Source organism: Ochotona curzoniae, unplaced genomic scaffold (genome assembly GCF_017591425.1).
Source record: "Ochotona curzoniae isolate NIBS_2020 unplaced genomic scaffold, NIBS_Ocur_1.0 scaffold_4701, whole genome shotgun sequence".
Classification (NCBI taxonomy): Eukaryota; Metazoa; Chordata; class Mammalia; order Lagomorpha; family Ochotonidae; genus Ochotona; species Ochotona curzoniae.
The window spans coordinates 80585847-80606262 of NW_024467122.1; the positions used below are offsets into that span (position 1 = coordinate 80585847).

At 45.4% G+C, this 20416-nt stretch overlaps 1 protein-coding gene across 3 annotated transcripts in view; it reads right to left on the bottom strand.

The window, feature by feature from the left end:
- PEAK1 (pseudopodium enriched atypical kinase 1) overlaps positions 1–20416 on the bottom strand; it is a 294399-nt gene that overhangs the window by 14164 nt on the left and 259819 nt on the right. For all 3 annotated transcript variants that reach the window (XM_040969691.1, XM_040969690.1, XM_040969692.1), the window contains one exon: positions 3489–4234. In XM_040969691.1, the coding sequence (XP_040825625.1) occupies positions 3489–4234 (746 nt within the window). The remainder of the gene's footprint in view (positions 1–3488; positions 4235–20416) is intronic.

The following is a 20416-nucleotide window of genomic DNA, read 5'->3' on the forward strand; positions in this document are numbered from 1 at the left end:
TCCACAGGGCAAGGCTGCTACCTGGACACAGAAGGCTGGACAGCAACCGGCGCCCCAGGGTGGTACAGCCAGCTCAGGAGGCTGTGGGGGTGAAGCTGCCACCCCAGTGGGCCTAGAGGGCACACACCAAACAAAAGGGGATTATCCCTGAACCCTAAGGTTGTTATTTTAAAGATGATAAAGTTATCTATATAGAGAGGGAGATATACAGAGAGGGGGCAGAAGCCAGGAGCCAGAAGTTGCATCTGGGTCTCCCACATTCTGGCCGTCATTTGATGCCTTCCATGTCAAGGGAGGATTCGACCCTAGGTATTTCAATACGGGACACATGCATTCCAAGTGGTAGCTTAACCCACTGTGCTACAATGCCTGTCCCAGGTTTTAAGATCTGAAGAAATCTGACTTGCTACAACATTGTGGTCTTTCTTCAGATCTGTCTCCCCTGCCTCCTCTCCTCCTGAGCTTTCCTTTTTGGAGTGGAAATGTCTATCCTGTGTCTGCTCATAGTTGTGTTTTGGAAGAAGTATATAACTTGGCTGGTTTCATGGGTTCATAGCTGGAGAGGAATTCTGCCCACGGATGAATCACACCTTGCATCTCATTCCTGTTTGATTTACATGATATTTAGACCAGACTTTAGATTTCAGAATTTATGCTTCAATGAATTAAATCTTTGGGGGCTGTTGGGAGGTGCTTTGCATATTATAAGGACACAAAATTGGGGAAACAGAGAGCAGAAACTCTCCAAAATAAACAGTGTCCCCATCCAGGTATACGCTGACACCTTCAGCTCCAAGTTGACCGTGTTGGGAGACCGGGCCTTCAGGGAGGTGAATATGGTTAAGAAGGCCAGGCCACTGGGGTCCTAAGATGATACAACTGATTGTTGTCAGAGCTGGAATCGGGATCTTGAGCTTGTTGGTTTCCAGAAACAGGAGAAAAGAAAAGACTGTTTCAGCCATTTAATACAGGGCTATTTCATTATGGCAGCCCAAACAAGCTAAGATAATACACAGATGATGCTTTTTCTATGAAGGAAAGGAATTCGTTATTGAAGAGATCAGAGTAGCATCCTTCAGCTTTCAAACTGCTAAACTCTAGCCTCAATTTCTTCCATCCACATCTAAGAGAACTTTCAGGCTCTCCAAGATAGTCACAGCTATTAGCCTACTCTAAATTCCATCCCGATGGGACAGGACATCTTCAAAAGGATAAGCAGTACACAGAGTCGGTTCTATGGCCAGCTGCTGATCTCTTTGGCTTATTTCTGCAAAGAGAAAGTTCACAGTGTCCTGGTAGTTAATTCCTCTAAGATCGTACTTGTACAACCAATCGGGCACTTCTGGAAACACCCAGAGGGTCTTCAAAAAGACATTTATATTCAGCATTTAGTGTAAAACATCTTTTCCCAAACCTGCCAACAACTGCCAGTGTATAAACATTTGCCACCTGTTCTTTGGAGATTGCTTTTGCATCATTACAAGCAAAGAAATCAATACCAGACCATTGATTTGGGAGAAAGACAAGATTGCACGGCAATAGTACACGAAGTTAGTCAAGCCCGACTTCTCAATTGTTTTGAAAGAACAGGTAGTTCAATGCCCCTTGCTGGAAGAGGAGCTCATCCTGTGGTTGGTATGTCTGTAGCAGTCAAGGCCTGAGACAGCCAAGCGACTACCATCCCAATTGAGATAACAGCTCTTGAGGGCTACCTAGGATCTCAAAGCACTGTTTTATATTCAATAATGAGACATTGGCTCCAGTCTAGGACCTCTGCACAGTTTACTGAAACACAGTGGCGGAGGCACAGGGTCTAGACGGTCACAGTGTGTGGGGGCTGCTGCCACAGACAGCAGCTAGTTGAGGGTCTGGTCGAACATAAATTCTGTCATGAGAGACAGGTAGGGCCAACTGTTTACCTTATCCATTAATTCACTAGGATACCATCTGTCTTTCCAAGCCAAATTAACACGTAAAAGTCGTTTAGATATGTTAATTGGTTTTGAACCAGTGAATAGAATCAGTACAAAGGCAGACATTACCGCAAGTCTACATAGAGCTTTGTGTTTTTTAAAAATCAGTTCCTGTGCAGTCCCTCACTTGATCTTATCTCAGTCTCATAATGTAATGGATGACCACTGTCAGCCAGTGAAAGAAGAGGGGACCCTGAAACTCCTTCCGGTCAAAGTAACCTAGGGAAGCAGTCAGGGGGCAGAGAGAGCAAGGAACAGGGGTCAGGGATGCACAGTGTTTCATTATCCCTGCTTTCCTGCCTTGTACCATAGGATGAGCACCATTACCAGCAAATCTGCGAAGTGGCAGAGCCAGGATCTGAAGCCAAATCTTGCATTCTTCATGGTTCATATTGTATATATTACTCTGATGAAATCTACAACTTATGGGGCTTACATGATGACTCAACTGGCGAATCCTTTGCCTGCAAGCACTGGCATCCCATATGAGCACTGATTTGTGCCCAGGCTGCTCCACTTCCCATCCAGCTCCCTGCTTGTGACCCAGGAAAGTAGTAGAGGATGGCACAAGGCCTTAGGACCCTGCACCTGCATAGGAGACCTTGAAGAAGTTCCAGGATCCTAGCTTCGGATAGGTTCAGCTCCGGCCACTGTGGTGATTTGGGGAGTGAGCCAGTGGATGGAAGATCTTCCTCTCTGTCTCTATTTCTTTCTGTAAATCTGGTCTGCCTTTCCAATTAAAAAAAAATTAAAAAAAAATCTACAGCTTAACATTGTAGTGAAGACAACTAGATGAGAATTCTTGATGCTAAGAGTTCTAGTCATCTTGAATTAATGAGTTGTGAAAAGTAAGTGAGAGATGTGATAAACTGCTGTATGATACAACGACGTAAGTGCAGGCTACGGACTGTGTGTGCTTAGCACCCAGCTTCACTACTTGCTGGCTAGGAGACCCTAAGCTGGCAAATCTCTCTGAGCTTCAGATTCTTCATGGGTCAAATTCAGAAAAAAGATCTACACCCCAGGCACCTGGTCTGAATACAGAAGGTAAAGAAAGTTCTTGGTCCATCCACAATTAGGTTTCTCCTCAAGGCAGATGACTTACAGAGCAGTGGCACGCAAGGATCTCTCATCAGGTGGAGGCTAAAGACTGAAACAAGGAGTGCAAGGCACGCAGCAGCCCTCACATGTGCGGCTGCCCACAGCCACCGCTCAGGGAGCCCCGACCTAAGAGGTTTTCTCTCACTCCCAGAGCGTGGGTTATGGGGCCTGCCAAGCTCCCAAGGAATTGCTGCTTCCCTCCACCTTGGGTACACAGGATGTACAATCTGTCACTGTTTTCCCCTCTAAACAATAAATAAGCCCTTTGACAGTTACAATATCTACTGTAGAGTAGATGCCCAGTAACTCTGATTGAAGAGGGCATAAAGGAGAAAAAAGGAATGGACTCACCCCCGTAACGGTTGCCTAGTTGGTTGGTGAAGAGCAAAGTGAGCCGTGGAGTGGTGTGCTTACCTTGACTGCGTAATTGTTCAGCGGATCTTTTGCATAGGAAGCAGTGTAGTAGACAGCATCGCCGGCCTCGCAACACGGTTTGTCACTGGTCAGACGGAAGTCTGACCAGCTGTCCACCCCAAAACGCAGCTGGTCCTTTTGCCCGGCCATGAAGAGGTCTTCACATTTAACAGCCAGTTTCTTCAAGGCATCCGTGTGAAGGCTACGGATTTTGCTCACCACTTCCTCCCGGTTCTCAAGGCCTCGGTAAAGTGCTTGTCTCTGTGGTTTCTGGATGCCTCGACCCTGTCTGCAGGTGGGGCCCCGTCGGCTGGACAGGGACTCCATGCTGTTGGAAAACCTGTCCTTAATACTGAGTGTGGTCAAGCTGGAGGCGCTATTGGTGGCTGAGGGGACAGGTCTCTCTCTGTGCAAAGGTCTCTCCAAGGAGTCACAAGACTCAATGTCCAATCCCTTGAGTTCATAGCTGACAGAAGAGCCTGCGCTGCTGGCGTCCCAGTTGGGATCGATATCATAGGTGGGATTAGCCACGACGCAAAGGCTGCTTTCCATGGATTTCTGCAGGTCTTTGGGGATTGGCTCTGTGTTGGCTCTTACGATCATCTTCTTTGGCAGTGGGGGAGGTGTGGGGTGGGAGGCACGAGGGGCTTCTTGGTCTGCTTTTGCTCCAAAGGCAATGGCATCCTCCAGGGCTCCTTTGGGCTGCCGGGGGTGCTTGGGAGGTATCATGGCCGCTCTGGATTGCCCTGTGTTGTTGTAAAAGAAAGGAGACAAGAGAGGAGGTTTTCACACTCATTTCATCATTGAAGCTGCAGCAGAGAGGAGAGAGGGAGGGAGCTGTGGATGGGTGAGAATGAGTCAACATTTCAATCCAAAATGGGAGAAGAAAGCAAAGAAATAACAAATACGTACGTACCCACTGAAAGTGCATTCGACACTGTGTGTGGGCCGCATGCCTGAGTCCTGGCTTTGCATTTCTCTGCCACCGGAGCAGAGCGCTGGCCTGGGGTGCTGGACTCTGAATCAAGAAAGATTCCCCAGCCCTGGCTCCAGATCTGCTGTACTGACCACATCGGAATACTCTAAGCTGTGACAGACAATCAAATACACTTACACTGAGACACAGAATGGAGACTGGTATGTGTGCCTCAGAAAACACCTGGGTGCATTATCAATAAAGAAAAGAAATTAGCAGACACAGGCCAGGGAGACACTGTCTTAGAAATTGTTCCAAAACTCCACTGTATGGAACATGGCACTTGTAATGTTCGTTCAATACATGTAAATACAATTTTATAATCCAGGCAATTTTATTTTGTTACAGGTGGAGTCTGAACTTTTTAAGCTGTTTATGATGAAGATGCCTGGGATGTGACCTGGGGAACAGTGTGTACAATCAGCTGCTATTCCAAACAATTACTCATGAACTCTGATGGGACCCTGATGTGGGTGGCTGGGTAGCTAGGGGGAAGGGCCGAGGTTTGAGAGCCCCAGTCAACTTCTGTTGTGGTAGTGGGGACCACGGCACAGGAGCAGCCACACCAACTCATTATGTAACAGCCCCAGCTGGCAGCCCCGTGACAGCCCAGCTGACATCATCCAGACCTCGCTGAGCTCTGTCCAAACCTGCCTTCCGCACATTGCCATGCCTTCCCACTTCATGTTACGGAAATCACAAATTCTGCAACGGAGGAAATTTAGAATCACTGCCAATATGGCACAGGCTATACCCTAGGGATGACCTTTAAGTCATGGCCAGCCCTCTCACTCCTATTACGCACCTGGCGCCTTTGATATTACTGAAAAAGAACACAGAAATGGGTGCTCTTCAAACCCCTTCCCAGACTCTATCCTATTTTAATATTCAATTAGGCCTGGCCCCAGATACCACCCCTACGCCTTCCAATGGTATAAAAGGATGGCCCATGGATTCTTGGGCGTTTTTGCCTGCCATTCTCTCTTTCTCTCACATGCGTGCACATGTGCATGGACATCTAATTCCTGAGTATATATTTTTCTCTCACTTTAAATAAATCTTTTTTTTCCTGTATGCCTTTCTGCCTCCACCTTGAATGTGGGCCCAGCCAGGTGCACCATTGTCCAAAACAATCCCATTTGATTTTCAGGTGGCACAAACACTGTGACTTGAGAACTGTAACTTCTGAACATGTTTTGCAAGCCCTAGTATGGAACCATTCTGCCCTGCCTAGTTTCCAGTATTTGTACTAAAAAGAAAACTCACATGGCTACATTTGAGAACCCGAGTGGAGACTATTCCTCTCAAGACAGAAACACATGAAAGGCACACAAAAGCTATTACAATCAGCCATGTGATCCAAACGAGGTCTCCACTTTGAGATCTGAGTTAGAGATGAATGCTGCTGTGTGTTGAATTGTGCTCCCCAAAGAGAGAATGCTGAAGCTCTAATCCCCTCTGTCTCCAAAAGTGACGCTGTTTGGAAATGATCTTTGCAAATGTACTCGAGCTAAGAAGAGGTCCTTAGAATGGGCTCTGGTTCCTACGCCCGGAAGAAGCACCAGTGCATGGGGGGCACCATGAGCGAGGCAGAGTTGGTTGGAAGGCAGCTGCCAGTCAAGCGATGCCCAGCCAAGGGGTGGGGGCCACCATCAGATGCCAGTGAGGTAAGAAAGAATTTTATCAGTGTCTCCATAGGAACATGGCTGCTCACAGACTGATTTTGGGCTCCCAGCTTCTGTGACTACCAGAGACGAAGTTTCATTGTGAACCCACTTTTTTCAGGGTATTTTGTCACACCAGCTCTGGGAAATAAACACTTAACTCCTCCTGATGGTCACACAGAGTGTGTGACATTGGGTGGCTCGGAGGGAGGATGACAGTCAACACAGATTTTTTTTTTTTTTTTAAACCAAACCCTATACCATGTCTTTGACACAGATGCTCTCAGGCCTCGGTCTGTGGGTCTTCCTCCCAGAACATTCCTTTGCCCTGACGTGATGATTGCCAATCAACCTCTTCACAGAAGTTGGACTCACTGAATTAAGGGTGAGGTCCAGTAGGCCCTGCTGACCTCACAGGGTCCCAGATGGTGAGATTCAAGAAGAGTTCATTTATCTCCTCCATTGTTAACATCTTGATGGCAGGTCCCGTCTTGAGGGAGTTTTTGACACATGCTAGTTCCTGAGTCAACTGCATGACAGCCACCTACTGCAGGGCACCCAGACTGCCTGGAGCCCACTTTGCCCTCATCAAAAGTCTCAAGAGAACAATGGCCATGCTACTGTTAACCAAGCAAAGGAAGACCAAGAGCTCTGTGACCCGGCCAGGGGCCTGCACACCAGCTGACACGCTCCTCTCCACCTTTACTTCCGTCAGTGGGATTCCTGCCTTGAATCCCTTGTGGCATCTGGGAATTTAGGGATGGCTGCCCACACTCCTTCCTCCAGACTTTGCAGAAATGAATGCCTACTTTCCTTACCACTCTGGTGCCAGGGACTGGCTTGTTGTTCACTGGCTGAGTGGACTCAGGTTTTGGGGTTTGCAACAAACCATGTCTTTGTAGCAGTGCCAAGGGCAGTGCTGGTATAAACTCTGATTGTGAGGACAATAATAGCAATAGCAACAATAATAGTATATCCCACACCTCATTTCTTCAAGAATATATGAAAGTTTATATATATGTACTGTAACAACCTACATGGCAAACTCAAGAAATCTCTTTTCTCTAGCAGCAGAAAGAAGCAACATTTCTGCAAGGAACAGAGCTACATGAAATATAAATAAACAAAATGTGTAATGTGGAGAAAGGAAGTAAGAAACCCACCTCTAAGGGATTCTTTTTCTTTATTTTTGGGCCCCAATTCTATGGGGTCTTTGTTACCTAGATACCAAAGCTGAATGAAGACACAGCACAAGAAAACTAGACTTCTATGATTCATGAATACCAATGCAAGCCACCCTCACAGCACTAACCATCTGAATCCAGCAATGTACAGAAAGGATTATGACAAAGCAGGATTTACCCAGATTGCAAGGTTGGCTTATCTTCTTAAAAAGCCAATCAATGTATTAGGCCATGCCTGTGGGAAGCGGGTTGCTGAAGCCACTCTGGGATTGATAGGGGCCATTGCAAGATGGCGGCTGGCCCAGGGCCAGGAGATGGAGTTGGTCTTGCCAGCAGGTAAACAGGAAGTCACAGGAATAGGCTAATGCCCCCGCTGTGATTATGTCATTGCTACTGGCCTATCAGATAGCGCCAAGTGGACCCACGGGGAGAAGTGATTGGTGGAGAACGATATAAAAGTAGCCAGTAAAAGCTAGGCGGGGGACGACGAGGACGGACAGACAGACAGACAGATAGACGGACGAAGACGGACGAGAAAGACTAGGGGGCAGGAAGAAGGGTGGTGGAAAGGAGATGGGGAAAGTACGGAAAGAAGAACAGGAGGAAGGGTGGCGGAAAGGATGGCCAAAGAAGCGGGGAGGAAAGCTAAGGACAATGGGAACAGGGCCATCAGAGAGAAGGATTTAAACGCAGCCACTTTTGGTGGTGAGCATGCCGACAAAATAAAGGAGAAAATAACCTTAGTTTCAGGCGATCACCTCAACAGAAGCCTCAAAAAGCATGTGATAGGACCCAACACTTGGCCATCATAATCACACCGACTGAGCCTCAACAGGTGAGAAGAGGGGACCATAACAGGACAACTCTTAGGGCATACATGTCTCTGCAAAAAACGGGTGATATTCACGTGCTTTTTTGATTCCCCCTATCATCCTGTGCTGTGGTTTTCTGCTTGGCACAAGAATAAATCTGTGTGCCTTTTTTCCTACTTCTTCTGTGTAAGGTTATTCCAGCAAACCTGCAGAAGGCCGAGGGGAAATTTTCATTCACGCCTGACGCTCCTAACAAGCACGAGCTGAGTATTTCTGCTCCTGCCATTTCTGCTCTACAATACACTAGAGGTGCTAGCCATGACTACTAGGAAAGAAAAAAAAATGGAATCATCTAGATTGGAAAGAAGAAAGTAAAATGATCTCTGTTCACATAATGGTGTGAATATGTATTTTGAGAAGCCTTAAAAATCACTCCCCCCCCCGCCAAAAAAAAAAATCGCTCCCCCAAAAAACTATTAGAAGTAATGTTACAGTTCAGTAAAATTGCAGAATATAAAAACAACATATAAAAATCAATTGCATTTCTTTACACTAGCAATGAATAATCTAAACATGAAATTCAGAAAACAATTATATTTACAACATCATTAAAAAACCCCAAGTGTTTAAAAAGGGATTTAACAAGACCTGTGCCCTGAAAACAAGAAAATTCTGCTGAGGGCCTGGTGTAGCAGCCTAGTGGCTAAAATCCTAGCCTTGCGTGCACTGGGATTCCATATGGGTACTGGATCTAATTCCGGCAGCCCTGCTTCCCATCCAGCTCCCTGCTTGTGGCCTGGGAAAGCAGTGAAGGACGGCCCAAAGCCTTGGGACCCTGTACCTGCTCAGGAGACCCAGAGAAGGCTTTGGGCTCTCGGCTTTGGATAAGCTCTGCTCTGGCCTTCACGGCCACTTGGGGAGTGAACCGGTAGATGGAAGATCTTTGTCTTTGTCTCTCCTCCTCTCTGTATATCTGGCTTTCCAATAAAAATAAATAAATCTTAAAAAAAAAACACTGCTGAAAGAAAGAAATGAAAGATGATCTAAATAAAAGGAAGGATATCTTAGGTTCATGACTTAGAATGTTGCAATGCTAAAACGGAAATACTCCTCAAATTGATCTGCAGAATTAATTTAATCCCTAACAAAAGCCCCACTTGCTTTCTTGCTGAAAATCATTTAGAAGTACAAGGCTGGTGGCTGGTGCTGTGGTGCGATAAGTTTAAGGCTCCGCTTGCAGTGCCAGCAACCCATAGGATGTCAGTTTGTGTCCTGACTGTTCTACTTCTGATCCAACTCTCAGCTTATGGCCTGGGAAAGCAGTAAGAGTTGGTCTGCCTGCACCCAGGGGCGAGGGCTGGAAGAAGTTCCAGCAACTTGGTTTTGGACTGGTCTAGCTGTTGTAGCCATTTGGGCAATGAACCAGCAGATGGAAGAGCTCTCTCATTCTCTCTGTAAAGCTTTCATATAAAAATAAATAAATAAATCTTAAAAAAAAAAGAAGGTTTCTTTTTCAAGTAAAAAAAAAATACAAGGCTTCTAGGGTGGTAGAAAAAAATTCTTAAAAGAGCACATTTGGATAATACATATTTTCCATTTTCAAAACTTATTATAAAACTATAGAATCAAAACTGTTGTACTGGTATAAGAATAAGAATAGGTCTTAAGATTTATTTATTTTTACAGGAAAGGCAGAACAGACTTATGGATAGAAGGAAAGACAGACAGAAAGATCTTTTGTTTGCTGGTTCACTGCCCAATTGGCCTCAATGGCTGGAGCTGAGCCGATCCACAGTCAGGAGCCAGGAGCTTCCTCCCAGTCTCCCATGTGGGTACAAGGTCCCAAGGCTTTGGGCCGTCCTCCACTGCTTTCCCAGACCATAAGCAGGGAGCTGGACGGGAAGTGGAGCAGCTGGGACAGGGACACAAAGTTGTACCCGTACAGGATCACAGCCTTGCAGGGGGAAGGATTAGCCAATTGAGCCATCATACAGGGCCTAAAGAACAGATTTTAAAGGCCAGTTTTGTGAAGTAGTCAGTTAAGCCACCACTTGTGATACTGGCTGGTTCCAGTCCTATTATTAGAGTGCTGGTTCCAGTCCTAGCTCCTCTGCTAGGATTCTCTGCCAACGTGTCTGGGAAAGCACTGGAATATTTCCTAAATACTTGGCTCCCATGTCTGTGGGAAACCTGTATCAGGTTCCTGATTCTGAATTCCTGGCCAAGTCCTGGCTGTTGCAGCAATTTGGACAGAGAATCGGGGAATGAGAGTACACGCTCTCTTTCTTGCTCAAAAAAAATCTTTTTTTTTTTTAAAAAAAAATAATAGATTTGAGATCCCAGAAACACACACATATGTATATTAGCAGTTTATATATAGCTCACTGGTTTTTTGAAAAGGCTATCAAGAAAATTCTATGTAGAAAACAAGTTTTTCAGCAAATGAGGCAACCAGACATCCACACACAGAAGCCTGTCGGTGGATCTCTACCTCACAACGCACAAGCACTCATTCAAAGAGCTAAATGTGAAAACTGTAATTTTCAAAAAAAAAAAAAAAAAACAAACACAACCCACAAAAAAAACTTAGAAAAAGAAAACATGAACAAGAGTTTCTTATGTATGATACCTAAAGTGCCAGCAACAAAAGGAAAGAAAAAAAAGCAGATACACTTGGGAGTTCATAGAAATGAAAAACTTTTGTGCTTCACTCAACATAAATCAGTTTCTCTTTTTTCCCCCCAAAATAGGCATGTCTACTCCACCTGAGTCACATAATAACAAAATGTCTTCTGCTCCAATCCTTAAAAAAAAAAAAAAAAAAGCTGACACAATCGGATGTTTACATTTTTTTCCCTGTTGTCCTATTTTCTTGCTCCTGCCTTACAAAACCACTTCTGTTACTGCTTCCTGGGAGCCAGGCTGACTAAAACAACTCATGATGGCCACAGAAAGTGACATTAATGGCCAAACGTTTTTGGGGAAAACTCTGGAAACGGAGAGCTTGTCTGAGAGGGAGGATCATTACAATGCACTGAATTTGGGCTGCAGGTGCCTCTGCTGTTTTCCACTGTAAAGGTCCCTGTGTCACAGTGAGCCCCCGGGGAACCTGATGTGTAAACTGACCATTGGAACAAACAGCTGGATCTCAGCCAAACACAAACACCGGACATTCAAGCTTCAGCTCAGACAGATAAGGACAGATACCGGTTGGACTGTCTCTACCTAGCTTTTCTACACGCCACTTCTTGTTCTCTGGATGTAACTATAGGCTGTCCAGGTGTTAGAACACAGCTTTCCGAACCATTTTTGGTTCAAGCTGCTACCCAATTTTAGAACTGAAAAAGAAAATCAAGATCTGAAAACAAAAACCTGAAACAGAAAAGCATTTTATGGGGCCGGTGCCATAGCAAGTTAATCCTCCGCCTGTGGAGCTGGCATCCCATATGGGCACTGATATGAGTTCCAGTTGCTCCACTTCCCATCCAGTTCCCTGCTTATAACGCAGGAAACCAGCGGCAGAGGATGGCACAAGTCCATGGGTCTGTGCACCCACATGGGGGACCTGGATAAATTTCTTCACTCTTGATTGGCCCAGCTCTGGCTATCTGTGCCACCCGGGAAGTGAACCAGCACACAGAAGACCTCTCTCTCTCTGTCTCCTTTTCTCTGGAACTCTGCCATTTGATAGGTGAGCTGTAACAAAAACCACTAGCATGTGCTCCTGAGGATGTGGAGAAATTCAGACACCCATACACCATACACCACTGGTAGGAACCTAAGATGGTTGAGTCATTTTGGGAAACACTTTGATAGAACCTCAGAAAGTCAGACACAGTTATGACACAGCCCAGTACTTCCGCTCCTAGGGATGTATAACTCAGAAAAACAAAAACATGTGCCCACATAAAAACTGGTACACACATGTTCACAGCAGCATCAGTCATGATAGCCAAAAAGGAGAGACAAGCCAATGTCCGTGACATGATGAAGGGACAGCACACAGAGCACAGCCATCACAACCAATTATTTTTCTGCTACCAAGGGCAGCACATATTGCCTAACAACAGGGCTTACATGTGTGGTTACTGTGTGAACATCACAGAAAGTGAACTAACATACCATGGCATTACTAGGTGATAAAACTTAAGGGAGCACCATTCGGGTTGGCATTGACTAAAATATTACATAGTGCATGGCTGTCCTGATGCTTGCCGTAATGTGGATGAACCTTGAAAACATGTCATGTGAGAGACGCTGGTCACAAATGACCACTTACTGAATGAGCCCGCTTATTTGAAGTATCCAGAAACATACACAGCATGGAGACTAAGTGGAGATGAGTGGTTATGAGGGGCCAGAGAGTGGAGAAGATAGGCAGTGACAGCTAATGAGTTTCTGTTTGGGGTGATCAAAGTGTTCTGGAACCAGACAGTGATGAGGACTACCTTATTCCGTGACCGTACTACCATTCACTGAATCGTACACTCTAACAGGGCGAACTGTTATGTATTGAAATGATCTCTACAAAGCAAATCAACACTCCATTCATGGAAAGCACCTTAAGTTCAGCAGTCAGTCCCATCTTCCCATTCCTTTGTTCAATAGATAGCTGGGAGCAACGCGGGCTCAGTGTGCGCCGCACTCACGCTGTGACTGTGACGGTGGGGACCCCTTTCCTGTAGCAGTGGGGCCCTATTTTCCCTTGGCTAACATGATAAATCAAAGCCCTGGTGCATTGCATTTCCAGTGTGCTCTGTAAAAAGCCTTTGTTTGTCACCTCCTGACCTGGACCCTTTGCAGGTGGAGTGCCACGGGGAGGGGGAGACACATGACCGACCCCCCCCCCACCTGACGCCCGTGACGGCATCCTGTTATAGCCGTCTAGTTACGCCTCCCTTACCACATGGGCTGCTACAGAGATGTTTTTTTCTCCCCCAGTCATTAAGCCGGATCAAAACCTTTCCTTTGATCTAGCCCAAATCTTCAAGCACAGCAAGCAAGCCTTACCATGACCTGGGCTCGCTGGACCTGTTTCTCTTGCATCCTCTGTTGTGGCTATACCAACCTGCCCCCTTGCTATCTCAGGCTTTCTGGGTTACCTGAGGCTTCCCTACTGCTCTGGTCACTGCTCAGGCTGGCGGCCTCCCGCGTGGCTTCCTTTGCACACTTGTTATCAAATGCTGTCTCCCGGGAACGTTTCTTACCCCATCCCACCTTCCCTTGGGCTCTCAGATGCACCTTGTAAAACGCAACTCCCTGAGCTCTTGTCACACTTGCTCTGAGCCTGTCTGAGTTCCCTACTGAGCTGCCCGTGGAGGACACAGGCTGTGCCATATAATAATGATGAATAACCAGAGACATGACTTACTCTTGCCCATTCCAGTGTGACCCCTAGAAGAAGCTGTATCGGCTGTCATTTTCTGTTCATTTCTCTAAATTAGATAATTGTAGGTATGGGATGAACAGAGAATTCCAAGTGCTTGTTTTTCTTTATCACTTCAGAGCCAGCAAGCGGTCAGGGCCCATGTCGGGTACTAGGGGTTCTCCAACACTTCTCCAGAGACAGGGAGGAGGCCTTGATCGTGTCACCGCCCACCACAACAGAACAAAGTCCCAACTCATCAAAAACCCTGGTCAAGGTCTCTTTCAGCTGCTCAATTTCTCACCAACCCTTACCTTCCGCATGAACCACTCACTTCCCATTTGATGTGCTCCACCCTTCTGCTTTTTTGCTTCTGTCTCCACAGAGGTATCTGTCCTGTGCGTGGTGCACATGGCTCTGTGCCACGGATGCCTGCCCTGCTGGCTCCCACCCATGTCACACAGCTTCAGCCTGTGTTCCACTAGTGCTTTTTTACTCTGTTGTAACATTTTTGGCCTTTTACAGTGTGTGTGTGTGCGTGTGCGTGTGTGCGCGTGTGTGTTTTTCACATGCCCTCAGACACTTGCATGGTGAGAGGCACAGGGTGGGTGCGTAGCCATGGGCTGCCACACTGAAGGACAGGGCTGGACAGGGCTGGTCATCTGCTCCAGGTGGAAACGGGGCCCTGGGAGACAGCAGGTGCAGGCCACCAGCATGCCTTCTTTCCCAACACAGCAGCACCCAGTCCCCTGGGAACTGAGGAGGTTGCAAGCAGGCCAGGCTGCTCTCTTGAGCACTCACTATGTTGAGATTTTTGTTTCTGCAAAAAAGGACAAGTTCTCCTAACTGAATTCCAATCATGTCAGTCAGTGTTTTAAAAGCTTCATGTCTTAAGTGTTTTTTATTTTAAGCTTTTAATCCTGGACATTCCTTTCAAGTCTCTGGGACCAGACGTTGGGCTCAGCTTTCATCAGGCCTGATATAACTTCACATAGTGTACATTCTTGTGGCATACCAGTGCTCTAAACAGAAAAAAAAAAGTAGAATGTGCTCTACATCTCATCTTGCTACATGCCAAACATGATCTTTTGAGCAATTACAAGTATGTTCGACTACACCACACTCAAACCTTACTTCCCTCTTTGTGAGTTTCCATATTCTACCTAATTTTTTCTTTCTTCTTTTTTTACTTATTATTTTTTATTGGAAAGTCAGATTTACAAAGAGAAGAGAGGCAGGAAAGATCTTCTGTCTGCTGGTTCACTCCCCAAGTGGCCGCAATGGCTAGAGCTGAGGCGACCCAAAGCCAGGAACCAGGAGCTTCTTCCAGGTCTCCCACACAGGTGCAGGATCCCAACTCTTTGGGCCGTCCTCGACTGCTTTCCCAGGCCACTAGCAGGGAGCTGGATGGAAAGCTGGGATTAGAACTGGCGCCCATATGGGATCCCAGCACATGCAAGTCAAGGACTTTAGTCACTAGGCTACCATACCGGGTCCCTCATTTTTTTCTTAAAAATTATTTACTTGTTTTGATTTTGTTTGAAAACTGAGCGGGGGGATGAGGGGATGAGAGACAGAGACAGAGAGATCTCCCATCCATTTATTCACCTCACCCCTTAAATGCTTTCAACAGTTGGTGCTGGGCCAGGCTGAAGCCAGTAGCTGGATGTCAGTCTTGGTCTCCCATTTGGGTGACAGGCATCCACACAACTGATTGAGGCATCACTTGCTGCCTTCCAGGGTGTGAATTAGCAGGTAGCTGGAAGTGGAGATGGGGCCAGAACTTTGGATTCAGACATTTTAAAATGGAACTTGGACACCCCAAGAGGTGACTTATCCCTTGGTGCCAGGTGAACCCCTGGAATCTGCCAGCACCCTTTACTCTTTACTTTTTGCTTAACAACATCTTTAGACTGACACATAAAGTTCTATGTCACATATGCAAGGCAAACGATAAAGGATGGAATAAAAGGGAATAAAATTTAATGACATGATTCAAAGAAGCCAGAGTTTTTTAAAAAATTCCAGAGGAAGGAAAATGATTGATATGGGAGTACTTATAACTGAACAAGATTAGTATAACAAACAGAAAAGAAAGTTAAAAAAAAAGAGAAACTATCTCTGAAATCAATACTTTAAAGATGATTACATATTGAGAAGCTCCAACTAGCCATATCACTATAGTGACCACAGAAGACCCAGCAGAGAAAAACTACAACAAATGTTTTTTTATGACTTGGTCATCAACACGGCCCTGGGATCCTAGGGATTAGAAACCACTGATGACCCATTTGGACCACACTCAGGTCCTTTTCCCAGCAGGACCCGAACGGTGTGGTTTCCTGGACTTTCAAAAAAATCTTGAAGTTTGTCATCAGCTCTCTAATTCTGCAGACAAGTGGTCTGCTCGCTGCAGCCCTTTCCCAGACTCTCCTAGACAGATGCCTTTATCAGACCTGGAAGATCTGCACGGTGAGGGGCACCACTTGGAATCCTGGGAGTCCCCAAAATGAGGGGTCCTGGAGGGCTGTGCTCCTGTTCCCAACCCCTAATCCTAGTACCTGGGAGATGGTTGGCGTTCAACAAGTGCTTGCAAAGTATTACGACATGAATATACGGGGCATCTATTTCTGTTCAAATTATAATTGTACTCCTTCTCTCTGACTTTTCTTTCCTAGGACTCAGAATAAGTAATGTAGATGAAAATAGGGGAGAGGGGGTGGCCAGGACAAGAGGTGGTTACCTCCAAGCCCCAACCTTCACGGTGAGCAGCACCCCTCTACCTGGCTGAATCCAGGAGCCAGTGCGCCATCCTCGCCATCCTTGGGAAGCAGGCATCAGCTGCTGAGGAGATGGGGCCGGGCATGGTGGACCAGCCCCAGGCACATGTGAGCAACAACCAGTCAGGCGGAGGAGACAACCTCAAGCCAAGCAATAAAACAAAGATCATGTTGGGCTCAGCCTCAAACACAGAGAGGCCGGGCTGCGTTGAAAGCACTCAGTGGAGCAGCAGCTGACAGACTCGATGTGTGTAAGGACTCGTTAGTGGCAATGTCCCCCAGAATAGAGTATTTATTTAGGGGTAAGTGATCTTTGTAATTTGAACATTCTACTCTGTCAACTAATTCTAGAACTCAGGAAATTATTTCCAAATGGGAATGTAGCTGACTAAGGGCCATGGTCTATGATTTCTTTTTAAATAGAGATAATCACAATTTTAGGAAGTATAACAAATGTTCAAACAAATGTTCAAAGCTATCAGTTGTCTTAAAAAAAAACCAAACAAACATCCAAATAATCTAAAACAGTGCAATTCTTAAATCTTTAGATGAAATCATTAGCTCTGTGCTATGTGGAGTCATGTCGGCACAATAATTACTTGTGGAGTAAATGAGTGAATGGTAATGTATTCTTCAGAATGATTTTTAAAAAGCTGGAATATATAATGACATTGTTCTATTTTTACAACGTCAAGGTCAGGGATAGAATGTGATTCCTTTAAACATCTCTACCTCTTAAACGCTGACAATCGATACCCTGTCAAAGGAAGCTTGAAGGCAGAGGACCTGCAGGTGCCTTGAGTCAGTACTTGTAGGGGTCGCACCAAGAAGATGCTCCAAGTCAGGAACTGTAGCAGTCTCCTACACGGATGTTCCTGGGCTGAGCCAGACTTCCCTGAGCTGGCAATCTTCTAAGGCTGAACCACAGAGTCATTTTTAGCTCGTTCATTCAAGCAGTCTTAGCACCTCCTCTGTGTTTTACAAGAATGTACTAGGTTACAGGATACAGAAAGGGGAGCAAGCTGAACAGCTTTCTAGAGATCCAAGATTTTTCTAAAAACCACCGTGTGGAGCACTTGGGCACAACATGAATGAAGGAAGGCTAAAGTCACTACCTTATTTCCCAACAGTCATACATTCCATGTTCCAGATTTTGGCAGGCTGAGTAAGTAGTCAGTCATGGTATGTTAAACACACACACACACACACTGTAATCTTTCTCCCAGATATATTTTGAGCTAGACATAATAAACATGGGAAAATGTGGAGGTCTGATAAGGAAAACATTCTTCTCTGGGAAATCACTTTGAGTGACAGACACTCTGCAAAATTCAGTTTGGGGCGGATTAAAGTGTCACAGATCAGAGCTGGTTCAGTGATCTCCCATGACCGCCATCCAGAACAAAACCGTCACTCTGGAAGGGGCGTCCTTCTTAAGGGGCTGTCAGTTGCCTAAAGCCCAATATGATTTTTGTGCAACGTACAAGACAATATAAATCTCCCAACCAACCAATGTTTCCAAGCAGTACTGTCCAGTAGAGCTTTCTGTGCGACGTCGGCTATGAGCTCCACCTGCGCTGTCCAGCATACCAGGCTGCTGGGCACTTGAGAAGCTGTGAGATTGGGGGGTGCTGAGTTTGCAGTTATATTTTAGTGAATTTATATATATATTTATATTAGTGGTTGGATATGGCTAATGACTATCATATTGGATAGCACAGCTCTAAAATCTAATAGTTAATTCAGCTGTGAACAAGAGAAAATGTGTTTTATTTATGTCAAGGACAAGATGAGTAGTCTTTGGATTCATTCCATAGAACCACCTCAGAGGTATGGAGAGAAGTGCATGGGCCCCACACACCAGCAGGCCCTTGGGGGGTAGGCCCCACACATCAGCAGGCCCTCGGTGGGTAGGCCCCACACATCAGCAGGCTCTTGGGGGTACAGCTACAGCCCTGCTATGGCTATGGTGGAATAGCGAGCTATCTTGAAGGTGAGATTTGGCGGGAGACCTAAAACATGGTGATCCAGCCTATTTCTTAACTTTCTAGTTCTCATGACTTTGTGAGAACTGAAATCCATGTCCCTTGGCTTTGCTACAAGGGGCAGACCCAAGCCTGCTCTGGGCCATATCTCATCTGGTCTGTCTTAACCACCTTAGGTCCTGTGACATTTCACACCTTCGACCACTAGCTGATGAAAAATAGCCCGCAAGTCTCGGAATTTGCATTTTGCTTTGCTTATTCAATACTGTATAATAGACCTTTTATATTCTTCCTACTTTATTCTACATTTTCTGGCTACCATGGCCAAAATGTTTAAGTGGGAGGAGAATAAAGAGACTGCACCATTATGAAACCTTTCCACACAAGAAGTTTTCTTGTAAGAGCAGTCCTAACGGCAGTGAAGACGTGGCAGCTCAGGGACCTTCAGGGGCCACTCCGCAACCACGCACTGGGCGGTGACACAGCTGTCACAGGAACCAGAAGCATTCTGAAGTCACCAAACTCCTGCTCCATTATATTGTTCCCCAAATCCATTCTCCAATGCAACCTTCACAAACAATCTCGCCTGTGCTTACTGCATGCAAATTACACCTTAGTAAGTAGAATTAAAAAAAAAAAAACTAAAAATTAAAAATGATGACAACCTTGAACTTTTTCTCCTTAGTTTCTTTCATATCTGCCCATTCATATCTGCCTTATTTGAAAAAAAAAAACAAGAAAAAAAGAAAGTATTCTTTATGGAATGGTTCCAAAGCATTTACCAAAGATCTAAAGTTTCTGCATTAAAAGGTTTTGTTTCCTTCAAGTTTCCAAAAACATACCAATTATTAGGGCTTTAAATCATAAAAAAATTATTCAGAAAGGGGCCTGTGTGGTGGTGTGTTAGAAGGCTAATTCTCCACCCTGTGGGCCTGGCATTCTGTGTGGACGCTGGTTCGTGTCCCAGCTGCTCCACTTCTGATCCAGTTCCCTGTCTATGGCCTGGGAAAGCAGTGGAGGATGGTTCAAGTCCTTGGGACCCTGCACCCACCCAGGAGACCTGAAAGAAGCTCCTGGTTCTTGACTTCAGATTGGCTCAGCTCTGGCTGCTTGAGGCCATTTGGGAAGTGACCTAGCGAACACGAGATTTTTCTATTTCTCCTTCCCTCTATAATCTGCCTTTCCAATAAAAATAAATCCTTAAAACAAACTACTCAGAGCACTGCATACAAATTATTTGTAGGGAGTATGACAAAAAGACAGCTTCCAGTGCTAGCTAAAATACTAGCAAGGAAAAACAACAATAGCAAAATTTTCAAAAATTAAAACAAAAAACCTCAGTTTGTAGAGCAAATGGAGTCAACCTTATTTATTATCTTTCTTTCTTTTTTTAAAGGTTTATTTATTTATTTATTTATTTATTTGAGAAGTAGATGTGTTGAGACAGAAAAGGAAGATTTTTCCATCCCCTATGTCATCCCCCTAATGGCTGAAAGAACTGGAGCGGAGCTGATCTGAAGCCTGGAGCCAGGAACTTCCCCCAGGACCCTACATGGGTGTACAGGTCCAGGGACCTAAGCCATCCTGTGCTATGCTCCCAGGCCATACACAGGGACTGGATGGGAAGTGGAGCAGGTAGGACACGCATGGGAGCCCACATGGGATGCTCTCAGTACATCCAGAGGATTACCTTGCTAAGCCACCACACCAGCCTATTACCTTTGTGGACACAAAAAACTATGCCACATACCTCAGAGACTCAAAGAAATAGCCCTTAAAAACACTTAAGGAAAAGTGCACATTTTGCAGGCCTCTCACATACTTTTAAAAGTTAAGCAATATGTAGAAAACAAGCTATTTTCTGATAGGGCATCTATAACCTAGACATTTTTTTGTATTTTATATTTTTTATATTTTATTAAATTCTTAAAATTGGTATCTGAAAATAAATGGCTTAAAGAAAAAAAATGGAAACAGCTGCGGCTCTTGAGTGTGTGAATGATCAAGAGCGTCAGTCCAGTGGCTGGGCCACGGCCACCCCAGCCTGGCTCCGGCCTTACTCGTTCTGTGACTTTGGGAAAGGCCATCTCCCTTATTTTCCTCCTCTAAAAAACCTAGAATAATCTCTAAGGAGGAAGTGAGGATTAAAGGAGCTAATACAT